General features: G+C 45.7%; 1 protein-coding gene across 1 annotated transcript in view; it reads left to right on the top strand.

The window, feature by feature from the left end:
* Nucleotides 1–19,056, top strand: part of LOC124035945 (MAM domain-containing glycosylphosphatidylinositol anchor protein 1-like) — a 447,455-nt gene that overhangs the window by 402,035 nt on the left and 26,364 nt on the right. The window contains exon 17 of the mRNA XM_046349921.1: nt 7,919–8,049. Coding sequence (XP_046205877.1) covers nt 7,919–8,049 — 131 coding nt within the window. The remainder of the gene's footprint in view (nt 1–7,918; nt 8,050–19,056) is intronic.

The raw sequence follows: 19,056 nt of genomic DNA, 5'->3' as shown, positions 1-19,056 counted from the left end.
GCAGCATAGGGGTGGTAGGGGGTGGATTGTGACAGCGCAGCTTGACAGTCGGGGTCCTCGTATGCGGGAGAAGTGTTGAAGTGTACATACAGGCTGTGTGTCTGATGCCCGCATGTGGGGATTTCTGAAGGTAGATAATGTGCCCCCACATTCCCAAGTTTCTGAAACGTCCATGTGGGAGCTGAAAATCTGGTAGAGCAGTGTTTCCCAAACCTGGGCCTCGAGTACCCCCAACTGTACACATTTTGTGTTGTAACCCTGGACAAGCACACCTGATTCAACTTGTCAACTAATCATCAAGCTCTCAATGAGCTGAATGAATGTTTTGCCAACACTGTGGTAGAGAATCAAATCAAATCAAATTGTATTGGTCACACACGTGTTTAGCAGATGTTATTGCAGGTGTAGCGAAATGTTTTTGCTTCTAGCTCCAACAGTACGGTAATATCTAACAAGTAATATCTAACAATTTCACAACATATTCCCAAAATACACGTACAGTAAGGAATGGATTAAGAATATATACGGGCCTCCCGAGTGGTGCAGTGGTCTAAGGCACTACATTGCAGTGCTAGCTGTGCCACTAGAGATTCTGGGTTTGAGTCCAGGCTCTGTCGCAGCTGGCCGCGAACGGGAGACCCATGGGGCAGCGCACAATTGGCATCGTCCTGGTTAGGAGAGGGTTTGGCCAGCAGGGATGTCCTTGTCCCATCACGTACTAGCGAGTCCTGTGGCGGGCCAGGCTCAGTGCACACTGACACGGTCGTCAGGTGTACGATGTTTCCTCCGACACATTGGTGTAGCTGGCTCCCGGGTTAAGTGAGCATTGTGTCAAGAAGCAGTATGGCTTGGTTGGGTTGTTTTTCAGAGGATGCACGGCTCTCGACCTTCACCTCTCCCGAGTCCGTACGGGAGTTGCAGTGATGAGACAAGACTGTAACTACCAATTGGATATGAAATTGGGTAGAAAAAGGGGTAATTTTTGTGTTGAAATAATAATAAAAAATGAATATATATGTCAGTGTAACAAACTTCTTCTTCGTCTGATGATGAGTAGGAAGGATTGGACCAAAATGCAGCGCTGTAAGTGTCCATGATAATGTATTATATCAGAACACGGGAAATACAAAATAACAAAGTGAAGGAAAGAAATTAAAATCGAAACAGTTCTGTATGGTGAAAACACAGACACAGAAAACAACTACCCACAAACACCAGGTGGGAACAGACTACCTAAGTATGGTTCTCAACTATAACACACAGAACAAACATAGAATGCCCACCCCAACTCATGCCCTGACCAAACTAAAATAGAGACATAAAAAAGGAACTAAGGTCAGGACGTGACAGTACCTTTCCCCCAAAGGTGCGGACTCTGGCCGCAAAACCTAAACCCATGGTGGAGGGTCTGGGTGGGCATCTGTCCGCGGTGGCGGCTCTGGCGCGGGACGTGGACCCCACTCCACCTAATTCTTGGCCCACTTAGGTGGCGCCTTCGGAGCGCCGACCCCGGACTGGGAACCTCCTTGGGAGATTCTGACAGCCGGACAGGCGGGAGCCTCCGGTAGCACCGGACAGGCGGGGGACTCCGGCAGCTCCGGGGTGAAGGGCAACTCCGGCCGCTCCGGACTGACGGGCGGCACTGGCAGCTCCGGACAGGAGGGAGACTCTGGAAGCGCCGGACAGGCGGGAGAACCTGGAGGGAGGAGACGGAGAGACAGCCTTGTGCATGGGGCTGCCACCAGTCCCACCAGGCTGGGGAGACCTACAGGAGGCCTGGTGCATGGAGGAGGCACCGTATGGGTGGGAGGGTAGCCTAGTGGTTAGTGTTGGACTAGTAACCAAAAGGTTGCAAGTTCATATCCCGAGCTGACAAGGTACAAATCTGTCGTTCTGCCCCTGAACAGGCAGTTAACCTGTTCCTAGGCCGTCATTGAAAATAAGAATTTGTTCTTAACGGACTTGCTTAGTTAAATAAAGGTTTAATAAAAATGGACCGGGCTGTGGAGGAGCACTGGAGCTCTGGTGCGCAGCCTTGGCACCACTCCTCCAGGCTGGATGACCACTTTAGCCCGGCCCCCCAGAGTGCAGGTACAGGTTGAACCAGGCTGTGGGGGAGCACAGGAGATCTGGTGCATACCACTCACACCTCTCCCTTAGGCTCAACACCCTCATTCGCCCGGCACGGGCGGAGCGCAGGCATAGGGCGAACTACACCTCCCAGCACCCCGGAGACACAGCACGCAGAGCTGGCGCAGGATACCTTGGGCCAAAACGGCATACCGGAGACCAAACATGCTGAGCTGGCACAACACGCCCTGGCTGGATGCCCACTCTCGCATGGCACTTGCGGGGGGCTGACCTATAGCGCTCCGGGCCATGAGCGCGCACTGGCGACACCGTGCGCTTCACCGCATAACACGGGGGGGACAAACACAGAACTATAACACACAGAATGCCCACCCCAACTCACGCCCTGACCAAACTAAAATAGAGACATAAAAAAGGAACTAAGGTCTGGACGTGACAGTTGGAGCGGCATTGGACTAAGATACAGTGGCATAGTATAGAGTACAGTTTACACATATGCGATGAGTAATGCAAGATACGGAGACATTATTAAAGTGGCTAATGTTTAATTTCCTGAAAGTGGCCAGTGATTCCTAATCTATGTCTATAGGCAGCAGCCTCTGATGTGCTGGAGGTGGCTGTTTAACAGTCTGTAGTGTGGTGTAGAATACATTACAGTATATACATACAGTTGAAGTCGGAAGTTTACATACACTTAGGTTGGAGTCATTAAAACTAGTTTTTCAACCACTCCACACATTTCCTGTTAACAAACTATAGTTTCGGCAAGTTGGTTAGGACATCTACTTCGTGCATGACACAAGTAATTTTTCCAACAATTATTACAGACAGGTTATTTCACTTATAATTCACTGTATCACAATTCCAGTGGGTCAGAAGTTGACATACACTAAGTTGACTGTGCCTTTCAACAACTTAGAAAATTCCAGAAAATTATGTCATGGCTTTAGAAGTTTCTGGTAGGCTAATTGACAATTGGACGTGCACCTGTGGATGTATTTCAAGGCCTACATTCAAACTCATGCCTCTTTGCTTGACATCATGGGAAAATCAAAAGAAATATTAGCCAAGACCTCAGAAAAGAATTGTAGACCTCCACAAGTCTAGTTCATCCTTGGGAGCTATTTCCAAACTCCTGAAGGTACCACGTTCGTCTGTACAAGCAACAGTATAAATACCATGGGACCACGCAGCCATCATACCACTCAGGAAGGAGACGTATTCTGTCTCCTAGAGGTGAACGTACTTTGGTAAGAAAAGTGCAAATCAATCCCAGAACAATAGCAAAGGACCTTGTGAAGATGCTGGAGGAAACGGGTACAAAAGTAGCTATATCCAAAGTAAAACAAGTCCTATATCGACATAACCTGAAAGGCCACTCAGCAAGGAAGAAGCCACTGCTCCAAAACCACCATAAAAAAGCCAGACTACGATTTGCAACTGCACATTAGGCAAAGAAAGTACTTTTTGGAGAAATGTCCTCTGGTCTGATGAAACAAAAATAGAACTGTTTGGCCATAATGACCATCATTATGTTTGGAGGAAAAGGTGGAGGCTTGCAAGCCGTTTTTCATTTAAACGTATTTGGCTAAGGTGTATGTAAACTTCTGACTTCGACTGTATGAAATGGGTGATGCAATATGTTAACACAATTTAAAAGTGACTAAGATACTGTATAATAGTATAGAGTGCAGTTTACGCGTATGAGATAAGTAATGCTAGATACGGAACATCATTGAAGTGTCTAGTGATCCATTTCTAAAAGTGGCCAGTGATTCCTAATCTATTTCTATAGGCAGCCACCTCTGATGTGCTAGTGATGGCTGTTTAACAGTCTGAAGGCCGTAAGATAGAAGCTGGTTTTCAGTTTCTCGGTCCCAGCTTTGATGCATCAGTACTGACCTCGCCTTCTGGATGATGGTGGGGTGAACAGGCACTGGCTCGGGTGGTTGATATCCTTGATGATCTTTTTGGCCTTCCTATGGCATCGGGTGCTGTAGGTGTCCAGGAGGGCGGGAAGTTTGCCCCCGGTAATGCTTTGGGCAGACCGCAACACCCTCTGAAGAGCTTTGCAGTTGTGGGCGTTGCAATTGCTGTACCAGGCGGTGAAACAGCCCGACAGGATGTTCTCAATTGTGCATCCGTAAAAGTTTATGACGGTTTTAGGTGTTAAGCCACAGTTAATTAACCTCCTTAGGTTGAAGAGGTGCTGTTGTAACTTCTTTACCACACTGTCTGTGTGGGTGGGCCATTTCAGTTTGTCAGTGGTGTGTACGCCGAGGAACCTGAAGCTTTCCACTTTCTCCCCTGCGGTCCCATCGATGTGGATAGGGGGGTACTCCCTCTGCTGTTTCCTGAAGTTCACGATCATCTCGTTAGTTTTGTTGACGTTGAGTGAGAGGTTGTTTTTCTGGCACCACACTCCCAGGGCCCTCACCTCCTCCCCGTAGGCTGTCTCATCCTTTTTTGTAATCAAGCCTACTACTGTTGTGTCGTCTGCAAACTTGATGATTGAGTTGGAGGTGTGCTTGGCCACGCAGTCATGGGTGAACAACAACCTTGTTGGGTCCCAGTGTTGAGGATCAGCAAAGAGGTGTTGTTTCCTACCTCCACTAACTGGGGGCAACCTGTCAGGAAGTCCAGGACCCATTTGCACAGGGCGGGGTTCAGACCCACGGCCTCAAGCTTGATGAGCTTGGAGGGTATTATGGTGTTGAATGCTGAGCTATAGTCAATGAACAACATTCTTACATATGAATGCTTCTTGTCCAGATGGGATAGGGCAGTGTGGTGGCGATTGTATTGTCTGTGGATCTATCGAGGCTGTAAGCAAATTGAAGTGCATCCTAGGGGGGCAGGTAAGGTGGAGGTGATATGATCCTTGACTAGTCTCTCAAAGCACTTCATGATGACAGAGGTGAGTGCTACGGGGTGATAGTCATTTAGTTCAATTATCTTTGCTTTCTTAGGTACAGGAACAATGGTGGACATCTTGAAGCATGTGGGGACAACCGACTGGGATAGAGAGAGATTGAATATTTACTTTACTTCAGGAGGTAGAGACTTCAGAGAATAGCTATGTGACACAAGGTTTAAGAGGACATCTAGCATTTTAGATAACCCTTCCCCTAACCTTAACCCATAACCCATAGCTTAGCTAAAGTTAGCCACCTACCCACCTAGCTAATGTTCGCTACAACAAATTGGAATTCATAACATTATCATACATATTGCTAATTCATAACATATTTTATGGCGAGGGGGACAGGGGGAGCAGGTAGATGACTCCTGGTGGCTATTCATTATCGGGATGGTCTGTGGTAGAAGCTATTGGCCAGTCTATTAGTTTTAGCCATGATGCTCCTGTACTGCCCATGTCTGAGTGGTGGAAGCAGGGAGAACAGGCTGTGGCTCAGGTGTCTGAAGTCCCTGAGGATGTTCTTGACCTTCCTGTGACACCTTGTGTTGTAGGTGTCCTGGAGGGAAGGCAGTGTGCACCCAATCGTGCATTCTGCTGAGCGTACCATCCTTTGTAGTGCCTTGCGGTCAGCGTCGATAGAGTTGCCATACCACAACAGTATGCTCTCATGGTGCTCCTGTAGAAGACTTTGAAGGCCCTTGGGGACAGGCCAAATATCTCCAGCCTCCTGAGGTTAAAGAGTAGCTATCATGCCTTCCTCACCACGGTGTCTGGGTGATTTGACCATTTCTGCTCCTCAGGAAACTTTACGTTTTTGATCGTCTCCACGGCAGCCCTGTTGATGAGGATGGGGGCATGCCTGGTTCCACAATCAACTCCTTTGTTTTGCGACATTGAGGGAGAGGTTGTTTATCTGGCACCACACCGTCAGAGTGCCAACCTCTTCCCTGTAGTCCATCTTGCCAGGTTGGGATAATGGGTTGTCAAGGGTTGATGAATCTGGTGCCACACTAGACAAGAAAAAACAACAGAAACAAAATGACAGTTAAGTACTAAAGTCTGTGTGTGACTATGTGCTGGTCTGTATGCACACGTACAACACGCATACATGCATCTGCATATTAGTGTGCATGAGGAAGATTGTACACTGGTAAGACAAAGAATGTGAAATAGCAACAAAAAGAAAGAGCAAATGTTTATACTCTTGTCTGTGTTCACAAGGTGCATGTGTGTTTCAATGTTGTGTTTTTTTTGCCCAATCTCAGGGTATATTCTTAGAAATAAGGGTATGGTATTGTTCCCTGCGGTACCAAAAAAGGTACACAATGGTGTAATCTCACATGGTGTAATTCGCTATCTGTGTGGATAAAGAGTATAACGGTACATTTGCGTACTCCATATTTTCAATGTGAATGTACATATTTCCCCTAATACGGTACAATGAGGATTTTTTAAAGGAATTTAAGTCTTTGTCACTGGGGTAGTACCCTAAAAAGGCACATTTGTACCATTATTAGCATTAACATATTCCCCAGCATGCACTACCACAGGTAAAAAAATGATTGTTTTTAATATCTGTGTTTTTGCATATACATTGATTGACTAATCTTATGCTACACAAAGATAAATAATATACTAAACTAATTTAATCAGTTAGTTTGATTTTTTCTGCTGAAATGGTTGTTCTAGTTTAAATGGCTTAGGTAGTCTCCTCAATATGTTCTTAACCCTACAGTCATTATGAATGCAGGTTGCAGGTGAACAAAAAATGGTTGGATATCCTAACTGTGGCTGGATTCCAATAGGAATTACAAATCCATTCATGTAATTTTCAGGTAGGGTTGCAAAATTCTGGTAGCTTTACCAAATTTCCCAGCGTTCCAGAAATCCCAGTTGGAAGATTCCTGGAAATGGGAGGGAATATGCAGGAAATCATTCAACCATGATCTTTTTTTAAATCTGGGAGCCTACTTGCAGACCTGATGTGGCCTGTAAACCACGAGTTTCAAGCCACTGTATTAGGGTAAAACTAGGCTGCAAAATAAGGTCTTATGAGATATGCAATCATAAAGTGTAATTATAATGATAACATAACCTAGAAATTCACTTGGTAAAGGCCACATGAATGAAAATGAACAATTTCAACAACAATGTCTCTGTCACTAACATACACAATCATGGTTGGTAACTCTACAATTCACTCAGCAAGACATGCATACTGTGGAATTATATTGTAGGCGTGGTTTGTAGGGCGTGGCTTTCAGATAGTTATTTTTGGCCACCAATGAGTGGAAATGTTGTACAAGTTTAAGTGGTCTATGGTGGAGGTGCATTTTTACAAGGGGTTTCTGTGTTGGTACTATACAGTATAAAGGCACAAAGCCTGCTTTTGTACCTGTGGAGAAAGGTACTTTCTAAGGTATGAACTGGGGTACAATTATGTATGTAACTATAACTAAAAAAACAAAGGAGGACCTTCCAGGGTGCCACCCAAGTGACAAGCGCTTGTAGCCCTTTATTTCTGAGAGTATATACGTTTATTTTCCCTTTCACCTGAGGACACTTTCCTTTGTTTCTGCACCCAGCTGAGATTTGTGAATAATATATTGGTTTCTCCTAAACACAAGCCGTAGTGGTATTTCAATGCATAAATTAGTTTGGTGACTTTCTCCCTAGATCTCAGCTCCCCACCTTGAGATTATATTATCCTAACACCAGGGTGTGATGAAAATAATATACAGTACTTAATATGTATATTGCATGCATGTAAAGTCAAAGTATACGCCTCAAATACAAATAAATCACAAGGTACCGGTATTAACGTAAAGAGACAGATACACACACTTACAAACATATACACCTCCTCCAAAACCCCTGAACTTATCCCTGGCCCTCCTTTCTGCCTAGGTTCCCTGAATGTGTGGCTGAGGGTGAAGAGCATCGCCTCTGTGGGCGATCGGGTCTGGACTCTGGATGGGAACCAGGGTCCTGACTGGATTCAGGCCAACATCAACGTCAACCCCAGCGGACCCTTCCAGGTACAGCTTTCTGCGAGCATGCCGAGCCAAAAATGTACCCTATTGACAAAATATCCATATCCTTGAAAAACTTTGTTGTAAAAGTTGTAGTTTTCAAATAAACTTGAGAATAAGAAACTTTCACAGCACATTGGAGGGGATAACTACTTTCAATTGATGTAAAAAACGTAATGAACAAAAACTCTGATACAAGATTTGCATAGGACACCAATGGTTTATGTAGAAAATGGGTAATCCACAGAATGTCCAGTGCTTTAATGTACAAAATGAAGTTCTGGAAATATATATAATATAATAATCTAAATCTTTCTGGTGGGCACGCTATGGAGGTCCACTTGTCTCCACAAGGGCCTACGTTGCACCTTACTCCCACTATGGTGTCTGGCGGGCTGAAGTGATGACTCAGTGTTCTGTGTGTGTAGTGTGCAGTGATTACCACTCAGGGCTCCGTCTCATCTCCCCAGGTTGCCCGTTTATGCTGAGTCAAGTGTGTGTGTGTGTGCATGTGCATTCTTGAGTGTGTGTTGGTGCGCATGCATGTGTGAATGTCTTTGCGTTCTTGAGTGTGTGTGTGTGTGTGTGTGTGTGTGTGTGTGTGTGTGTGTGTGTGTGTGTGTGTGTGTGTGTGTGTGTGTGTGTGTGTGTGTGTGTGTGTGTGTGTGTGTGTGTGTGTGTGTGTGTGTGTGTGTGTGTGTGTGTGTGTGTGTGTGTGTGTGTGTGTGTGTGCATGTATCTGGGTCAGTAAGAGTGTGGATATCAGGCTCTTCTTTGTGTTTACATGTGTGTGTTTGCACGTGTGTATTTACAGTAGAGGAACGTGTAGATAAGTGTTTGCCTGTCAGCAACCTTGCTTGTAGGCTGTCACTTCCCTCTAAGACTGCTTGTGTGTGTGTTGGTGGGTGTGTCTTTGTGTGTGTGTGTGTTTAAATGCGTGTGATGTCCACCTCGGAAAACATCACACAGCATACGCAGTCACCTCGCCCCACCAGAGAGAGTGAAAGAATAAAATAATTACTGAAACAACCCGCGACACCCAGAAACAACCCAGTCCAGAGTAATTATAAACGAGTCCAACAGTCCAATCTCAACCAGTTGTTTGCCACCCATTAAGCAACCTTGTCTTCTTCTCTCCCTCGGCCACAGCCCTGAGAGCAAATTAAATGCAATCGTTCCACATTGGTCTGGTTTGTAGGCCCCATAGTCTCAACACCAAAGAATGGTAGGTTTAGCGCAAGGCGCACACTCATCCACACACACACACAGACACACACACATGCTTGGACATACACAAATGTATAGACATTCACATGCATACACACAGATAGATAGACATTTTCTTTCACACAACACCAAACACACACACACACACACATACTCCCAGTCTCCTACCCCCTTCAGCAATTAGTTATGACAGGTCAATTACCAGGAATATTTATGCGGTAGACAAGGCCTCCTCGTTGTTTTTGTAATGATTCCAGATACTGTGTGTGTGAGTGTGTGTGTGTGCGTGTGTGTGAGGAAAAATGGAATCAATGATGAATGCACTGAGAAGAAAAGGAAGAGGGCTGGAGGGGAGGGGGGTCAGATTGCTTGCTTGGGTGTGTAATTTGTTATGCCTGCGCGACAACATGTTATTCCATTCAGTTTCCTGTTTGCAAACAGTTTTAAATTAATTTAACCATGCGAAGTCAGGGTCAAGTTCCTCAGCATGGTCCGACAAACGAATTAAGATAAATCCTCAGCTTGCATTCAGCTTTAAAAACAGACATTTATAAAAGCAATGCAACCATTTCAAAGATTTAACTGAGTTACAGTTCATATTGTGATCAACTGTGGGGTATTGGGTTGAGCGCACAGAGATGGACACAGAGAGTTTCTAGTCAGAAAACACGACTTCACTAGGCAACAAAAAATATTCATATTTGGCTCCGTGCCTCGGGGAGTTTCGTTCCCCTCTATAGGCTCACTCCTTCTCTCTCACGTTTTCTCTCCCGCGGTGTGCCACGGTGCTCCATTTATGTGGCCTGCACGGCTGGTTGGCACTCTCCCCTAATTACCCCTAATTGGTGCCATCAGGGTCAGGGTGCCCAGCCCGGGTACTCCCAGCAGAGATTCCCTTACGTTGCGGCACCTACCTCCCCTCTATCACCAACCCTCGGGGTGGAGAATGCCGTCTTCTTCCGGGAAGAAGCCAGCACCGCTTCATCAGGTCTGGAGTGCTGTCGTAGCTTGCCTTCCCCAAGCAGTTCATCCGCCTGGGTATGGGGTAGGTATATAATTTACTGACCTCATTCAGGCCCCAGATGTAGCTGCAGAAGCGGACGGTTCTGCCCGGATTTGGTACCAGCACTACAGGGCTACACCACTCACTGTGGGACACTCCCAGTACCCCCCCAGCATTATCGTCATTTCCCGCTGTACTGCCGCCCTCTGGGATTCTGGTGTCCAGTATGGCCGTTTACGCACTTTTTCTCCAGGACGTGTTGATAGGATGTTCCACGTGATCCGTGCAACCCGGTGCCTCGGAGAACATGGCCGTATTCTGCTGGACCAACTCTCAGAGCGCTTGTCGTTGGGTCGGACTGAGGTCTATCCCCATGGAACATAGATGGAGGGCAGGTTCTGCTGTGGACGGGCCCCACGTTGCGCACAGCTCCTCTCGTGCGTGCCATCTCTTCAATAGGTTCACATGGTAAAGCTGGAGGGGTTTTCCCCGCCTCGGTTGGTGGACCTTATAATTGACGTTGCCTACCCACTCAACAATGTCTTAGGGACGATGCCGATGACGATTCTCTATTGTTGGGATCAGCACCAAGACCTTCTCACCCGGGTAGGGTTAGGAACTCTCTTGGTTTGTCTTCCCGGTTGTATGCACGCTCCTGGGTGAGTTGTGCCTGGGCCATGTGCTCCCTCACCACTGGCTGTATATTCCTCATCTTCTCCCTTATCTCCTCAACGTATTCCACCAAGCTGTCAAGGGGGGTCGGTTGGTCCTCCCATACCTCCTTGGTTAGGTCCAGCAGTTCATGGGGCCGACAGCCATACAGGAGCTCAAAGGGGGGAAAACACAGTGGACGCTTGGGGTACCTCGTACACCGAGAACATCTGGTGGGCCAGAAGCTGGTCCCAGATTCTCCTGTCTCTCTCGATGACCTTCTTCTTCATCTGCTTTAGGGTCTTATTGAAGCATTCTACTAGCCCATTTGTTTGAGGATGGTAAAAGCTGTCAGGATTTCCGACCGGATAACCACCCAGCTAGATAAATGGAAGAACTCCAGTGTGATACCTTTCGCATCCTTCTCCTTCCTATCTCACATGCGCACCTCCCCAGGTCCCTCCTCCATAGTGCCTGGAAGAGAGTGCCATCTCTACCGAGGGGAATGGGCATGGGCACATTAGAAACTGCCCCACGTCCTTTTGGCATGCCCCCCTCAGGGTGGTTATCTGCACTGGCATGGTTGGGTACCTCTTCATGTCCCTGTGTGCACAGGAAACCTTTATCTCTGTGTCCCCCAGTTCGTCTTTCCCCTCTCATGTGTGCCACTGTGGTTGGGTCAAGGTCACCATGCTACAGCAGAGCACTGGTGTCAATGCCATCGATTCATACTGGAACCATCGGAGGGGCCGTCTTGGTGTTTACCCAACAAGAGGTGACCCCTGAGCTGGTGTCCCGGATTGCCGTACTCACAGCAGCGCCTCTGATCTGGGTCTAGCAGCGGACGTCATCGTCAGTTCAAGTCTCCCTCCCGCTCCACGGCCTCGGCTGGTTTCGTCCAGGCCCCCTTCAGCTCCTAACCTCTCTCTGTGCTTTCCATCCCCCACCCCGCATCCGCTCTCTCCGCCCGGGCCCTCTTTCAGCAGGTCCTGGGTGTTCTGGTGGGTTTCCACCAGTCAGCAAATCCTACAGGCTTTGGGGTTTCTGCATTCTCACTGCCTTCTTCATCTCATAGGGGAGGGCTCAAAGGTACCTGTCCAGGAAATCCTTATTGATTATCGGGAGGGATGATACATCGGTCAGTAGCCAGCCGTTGGTAAGATGCACCAGGTCGCTCATCTGAGCACAGGGAGAGTTGGTAGAATTAAAGGCCCAGTCATGGACCAGATGTGCAAGGCTGAATCCATAACAGCTCAGGATCTTGCATTTGAGTTCCTCATAATTCACTGCCTGGTTGGCATTCAAGTCCAAATAGGCCTTCTGGGCCTTCCCGGAGAGGTAGGCTGCCAAAAGGCTGGCCCACTTGAGTTTGGGCCACCCTTCCGGGAGCTTCATCCCCCTCTCTCGGCTCACTCCCTGCCTTTCTTTTTTTTTTCTCCTGCGGTGTGCCACGGTACTCCATTTATGTTGTTTGCACTGCTGGTTGGCACTCCCCCCTAATTACCTGGTACTCCCAACAGAGGGAGCCAACGTTGCCAAACGTACTTCCCCTCTATCACCAACCTCCGGGTTAGACCTCCCGGGATACCACAATATGAGGAAGTCAGTCAATTTAAATGAATTAATTAAGCCCTAATCTATGGATTTCACATGACCGGGAATACAGATTTTCATCTGTTTGTCAAAAATACCTTTAAAAAAAGGTAGGGCGTGGATCAGAAAACCGTTCGTATCTGGTGTGACCACTATTTGACCCATGCTTGAGCGATACATCTCCTTCACGTAGAGTGGATGAGGCTGTTGATTGTGGCCTGTGCAATGTTGTCCCACTCCTCTTTAGTTGCTGTAGGAAGTTGCTAGATATTGGCAGGAACTGGAACCGGCTGTCGCACACTTCGATCCAGATCATCCCAACCATTTTTAATGTCTGGTGAGTATGCCATGGAAGACCTATGAAATATTCAGCTTCCAGGAACTGTGTACAGATATGGGGTTGTGCATTTTCATGATGAAACATGAGGTGAAAGTGAAAGTGTGTGTGCCCACACACACATAACATAGCATGCACACAAATGCATACTGACGCCCCCCCCCCACACACACACACACTCACTAACTAACTCACACACACTTTCTTCCCCCTGCCATCATGAGGTGATGGCAGGGGGATGAATAGCACGACAATCTCATCACAGTATCTCTGTGCATTCAAATTGTCTTTGAAAAAAAGCAATTGTGTTTATTTTCTGGAGCTTATACCTGGCCATACAATAATCCCACCTCCACCACGGGACACTCTGAACAACGTTGACATTAGCAAACCACTCGCCCACTCGCCTACCTTTCTGACATCTGCCCAGTACAGTTGAAACCAGGATTCATCCTTGAAGAGCATACTTTCCTAGCATGCCAGTGGCCATCGAAGGTGAGTATTTGCCCACTGATGTCGGTTACGATGCTGAACTGCTGTCAGGTCAAGACCTTAGTGAGGAAGACAAGCACACAGATGAGCTTCCCTGAGACGGTTTCTGACAGCTTGTGCAGATATTCTTCAGTTGTGCAAACCCACAGTTTCATCAGCTGTCCAGGTGGCTGGTCTCAGATGATCATACAGGTGAAGAAGACGGATGTGGAGGTCCTGGGCTGACACGGTTACACATGGTCTACCTATGTGTGGCTGGTTGGACCTACTGCCAAGTTGGAATTGTGTTTTGTGACAAGATTGCACATTTTAGAGTGGCCTTTTATTGTCATCAGCATAAGGTGCACCTGTGTAATGATCATGCTGTTTTATAAGCTTATTGATATGCCACACCTGTCAGGTGAATGGATTATCTTGGCAAATGAGAAACTCTCACTAACAGGGATGTAAACTCATTTGTGCACAAAATCTGAGAGAAATAAGCGTTTTGTGTATGAAACAAGTCTGGGATCTGTCATTTCAGTTCATGAAACATGGGACCAACACTTTACATGTTGATTTTATGTTTGTGTTTATATTTTCCCATGTCACCTACCTCACACAACACCATACCTCAAGGACTCGACTTCACACAGACAAATGTGTTCATTACAGGGGCACCTTTAGTGTCTTTAGCGTTTGTGGGGGGAGAAAAGTCTGTGTCCCAAATGGCACCCTCTTCCCTTTATAGTGCACAACTTTTGACCAGAGCCATATGGGTCCTAGTCATAAGTACTAGACTACATAGGGAAGAGGGTGCCATTTGGGACACAGTGTTCTTTCTTCTTCCAACTGTTTCATATGGGTTTCAAGTGTGGGTTTAAACTGTAAATTGGGCCCGACACTGTCTTGGCCGATAATGAATAGAAGTATAAGTCATTAATAAAGCACTGCTTCCTTCTTTCAAAACTTGTTTAAAGTTGAATATTCATCCCCCTCCCCACTCCTACACCATTTGTTTTTGACAGAGGAGAGGAGGGGTGTCGGAAAGGGGGTGGGTTGGCGAATAGGGTGGATATGAGAGAGTAGAGGTGTTGGCTCAGGGATTTTGTTTTTGTGTGTTCTTGTTTTCCTTACTATCGGCCACAATCATATAACATTAGGTTCGCTGATTTTAGTTGTGCTTCCTCTTTGGTGTAGATGTTCAATAGTGGGACTGAATCAAAAGTTGTTTATTAGTAAGACGTTTACATTAACTAGTTAGACATTTACATGAATGTGACTTTTCAAGAATAATTTATGTTTCCGCTATCACAAACACAATATCACTTATATTATACTTCAGTGCCTCCACACCAAACTGCCACTATCCTTGTGTTTGGGCAGTAAGGAGGGCAAGGGACATTGAGTCCAGACTGAAGCCAAATTAAAATTCTCCCTCATCTCATTGAAGTGATCACTCGTTTACTTTCCTTCAAGGATTTACAAGCATTGGATCGTGTGAGACATACGGTAAATCAAATCAAATCAAATTGTATTACACATGGTTAGCAGATGTTAATGCGAGTGTAGCGAAATGCTTGTGCTTCTAGTTCCAACCATGCAGTAATAACCAACGAGTAATCTAACCTAACAATTTCTCAACGACTACCTTATACACACGAGTGTAAAGGAATGAAGAATATATACGTAAAAATATATGCATGAGGGATGGTACAGAACGGCATAGGCAATATGCAGTAGATGGTATCGAGTACAGTATATACAGTGGGGCAAAAAAGTATTTAGTCAGCCACCAATTGTGCAAGTTCTCCCACTTAAAAAGATGAGAGAGGCCTGTAATTTCATCATAAGTACACTTCAACAATGACAGACAAGATGAGGGAAAAAATCCAGAAAATCACATTGTAGAATTTTTAATGAATTTATTTGCAAATTATGGTGGAAAATAAGTATTTGGTCACCTACAAACAAGCAAGACTTCTGGCTCTCACAGACCTGTAACTTCTTCTTTAAGAGGCTCCTCTGTCCTCCACTCGTTACCTGTATTAATGGCACCTGTTTGAACATGTTATCAGTATAAAAGACAACTGTCCACAACCTCAAACAGTCACACTCCAAACTCCACTATGACCAAGACCAAAGAGCTCCTCTGCTGCTAAAGTGGGCCTACAGTGCCTTCACACAAGTATTCACACCCCTTAAATTTTTCCAAATGTTGTTTTACACAGCAGGATTAAAACGGATTTAACGTAATGAAATGTTCTTGGGGTCAACGATCTACACAAAATACTCGCTAATGTCAAAGAGGAAGAAAACATTAAAACATTTATGAAAAATAAAACACTTATATCTTGATAAGATAAGTATTCAGAACCCTTGACTTTTTCCACATTTCAGCCTTATTCTAAAATGTATTAAGGAAAACATTTTCCTCAGCAATCTACACACGTAACAAAAAAGCAAAAGGTTTAATTAAGAAATGTTTGAACATGTGTGTGTATATACAGTGCCTTGCGAAAGTATTCGGCCCCCTTGATCTTTGCGACCTTTTGCCACAAGAAGAATCAACAACAAGTGGGACACAATCATGAAGTGGAACGACATTTATTGGATATTTCAAACTTTTTTAACATATCAAAAACTGAAAAATTGGGCGTGCAAAATTATTCAGCCCCTTTACTTTCAGTTCAGCTAACTCTCTCCAGAAGTTCAGTGAGGATCTCTGAATGATCCAATATTGACCTAAATGACTAATGATGATAAATACAGTCCACCTGTGTGTAGTCAAGTCTCCGTATAAATGCACCTGCACTGTGATAGTCTCAGAGGTCCGTTAAAAGCGCAGAGAGCCTCATGAAGAACAAGGAACACACCAGGCAGGTCCGAGATACTGTTGTGAAGAAGTTTCAAGCCGGATTTGGATACAAAACGATTTCCCAAGCTTTAAACATCCCAAAGAGCACTGTGCAAGCGATAATATTGAAATGGAAGGAGTATCAGACCACTGCAAATCTACCAAGACCTGGCCGTCCCTCTAAACTTTCAGCTCATACAAGGAGAAGACTGATCAGAGATGCAGCCAAGAGGCCCATGATCACTCTGGATGAACTGCAGAGATCTACACCTGAGGTGGGAGACTCTGTCCATAGGACAACAATCAGTCGTATATTGCACAAATCTGGCCTTTATGGAAGAGTGGCAAGAAGAAAGCAATTTCTTATTGATATCCATAAAAAGTGTTGTTTAAAGTTTGCCACAAGCCACCTGGGAGACACACCAAACATGTGGAAGAAGGTGCTCTGGTCAGATGAAACCAAAATTGAACTTTTTGGCAACAATGCAAAACGTTATGTTTGGCGTAAAATCAACACAGCTCATCATCCTGAACACACCATCCCCACTGTCAAACATGGTGGTGGCAGCATCATGATTTGGGCCTGCTTTTCTTCAGAAGGGACTGATGGAGTCTGCAAAAGACCTGAGACTGGGACGGAGATTTGTCTTCCAACAAGACAATGATCCAAAACATAAAGCAAAATCTACAATGTAATGGTTCAAAAATAAACATATCCAGGTGTTAGAATGGCCAAGTCAAAGTCCAGACCTGAATCCAATCGAGAATCTGTGGAAAGAACTGAAAACTGCTGTTCACAAATGCTCTCCATCCAACCTCACTGAGCTCGAGCTGTTTTGCAAGGACGAATGGGAAAACATTTCAGTCTCTCGATGTGCAAAACTGATAGAGACATACCCCAAGCGACTTACAGCTGTAATCGCACCAAAAGGTGGCGCTACAAAGTATTAACTTAAGGGGGCTGAATAATTTTGCACGGACAATTTTTCAGTTTTTGATTTGTTAAAAAAGTTTGAAATATCCAATAAATGTCGTACCACTTCATGATTGTGTCCCACTTGTTGTTGATTCTTCACAAATAAATACAGTTTTATATCTTTATGTTTGAAGCCTGAAATGTGGCAAAAGGTCGCAAAGTTCAAGGGGGCCGAATACTTTCGCAAGGCACTGTATATATATATATATATATATATATATATATAAATTTGCTTGCAAAAGTATTCAGAGACTCGAAATTGAGCTCAGGTGCATCCTGTTTCCATTGATTATCAATATAAACAGAGTTGTTTCTACAAACTGATTCCAGACCACCTGTGGTAAATTGAATTGATTGGACATGATTTAGAAAGGCACACACCTGTCTATATAAGGTCCCACAGTTGACAGTGCATGTCAAAGCACAAACCAAGCCATGAGGTCAAAGGAATTGTTTGTAGAGCTCCGAGACAGGATCGTATCGAGGCACAGATCTGGGGAAGGGTACCAACAAATTTCTGCAGCATTGAAGGTCCCCAAGAAACCAGTGGCCACAAGCATTCTTAAATGGAAGAAGTTTAGAACCACCAAGACTGTTCCTAGAGCTGGCTGCCCAGCCAAACGGAGTAATCGGGGGAGAAGGGCCTTGGTAAGGTAGGTGACCAAGAACCCGATGGTCACTCTGACAGAGCTCTAGAGTTCCTCTGTGGAGATGGAAGAATCTTCCAGAATGACAACCATCTCTGCAGCACTCCACCAATAAAGCCTTTATGGTAGAGTGGCCAGACGGAAACCACTCCTCAGTAAAAGACACATGACAGCCCACTTGGAGACCATGAGAGACAAGATTCTCTGGTCTTATGAAACCAAGATTGAATGCTTTGGCCTGAATGCCAAGCGTCAAGTCTGGATGAAACCTGGAACCATCCTTACAGTGAAGCATGGTGGTGGCAGTATCACGGTGGAGATGTTTTTCAGTGGCAGGGACTGGGAGACTAGTAAGGATCGAGGCAAAGTTGAACAGAGCAAAGTTCAGAGAGAACCTTTCCTACAGGAAATCACAGACTACACAAACAAAAACAGCCACGTCACGGACCCTGACGTCACGCTTCCAGACAAACTAAACACCTTCTTTGCCTGCTAACAAAGACTGCGTCCCAACCTGCTACTTCTCTGTGGCTGATGTGAGTAAAACATTTAAACTTGTTAACCCTCTCAAGGCTGCTGGCCAGATGGCATCCCTAGCCGCGTCCTCAGAGCATGTGCAGATCAGCTGGCTGGTGTGTTTACGGACATATTTAATCACTCCCTATCCCAGTCTGTTGTCCCCACATGCTACAAGATGGCTACCATCTTTCCTGTACCCAAAAAGTCAAAGATAACTGAAATGAATTTCACTTCCGCCCCTTGGAACTAATGTCTGTCATCATGAAGTGCTTTGAGAGGCTAGTCAATGATCATATCACCGCCACCTTGCCGGCCACCGTAGACCCACTTCAGTTTGCATACCGCCCCAACAGGTCCACAGATGACGCAATCACCATAACACAGCACACTGCGCTATCCCATCTGGACAAAAGGAATACCTATGTAAGAATGCTGTTCATTGACTCGAGCTCAGCATTCAACACCATAGTACCCTCGAAGCTCATCATCAAGCCGGAGGCCCTGGGTCTCAACCCTGCCCTGTGCAATTGGGTCCTGGACTTTCTGACAGGCCACCACCAGGTGGTGAAGGTAGGAAACAACATTTCCACTTCGCTGATCCTAAACACTGGGGCACCACAAGGGTGTGTCCTGAGCCCTCTCCTGTACTCCCTGTTCACCATGACTGCGTGGCCATGCATGCCTCCAACTCAATCATCAATTTTCCAGACGACACAACATTAACTTGGCTTG

Source organism: Oncorhynchus gorbuscha, linkage group LG05, assembly GCF_021184085.1.
Source record: "Oncorhynchus gorbuscha isolate QuinsamMale2020 ecotype Even-year linkage group LG05, OgorEven_v1.0, whole genome shotgun sequence".
NCBI lineage: Eukaryota > Metazoa > Chordata > Actinopteri > Salmoniformes > Salmonidae > Oncorhynchus > Oncorhynchus gorbuscha.
The sequence above is the reverse complement of the archived record's forward strand: the minus strand, read 5'-3'. Positions and strand labels throughout refer to the sequence as shown.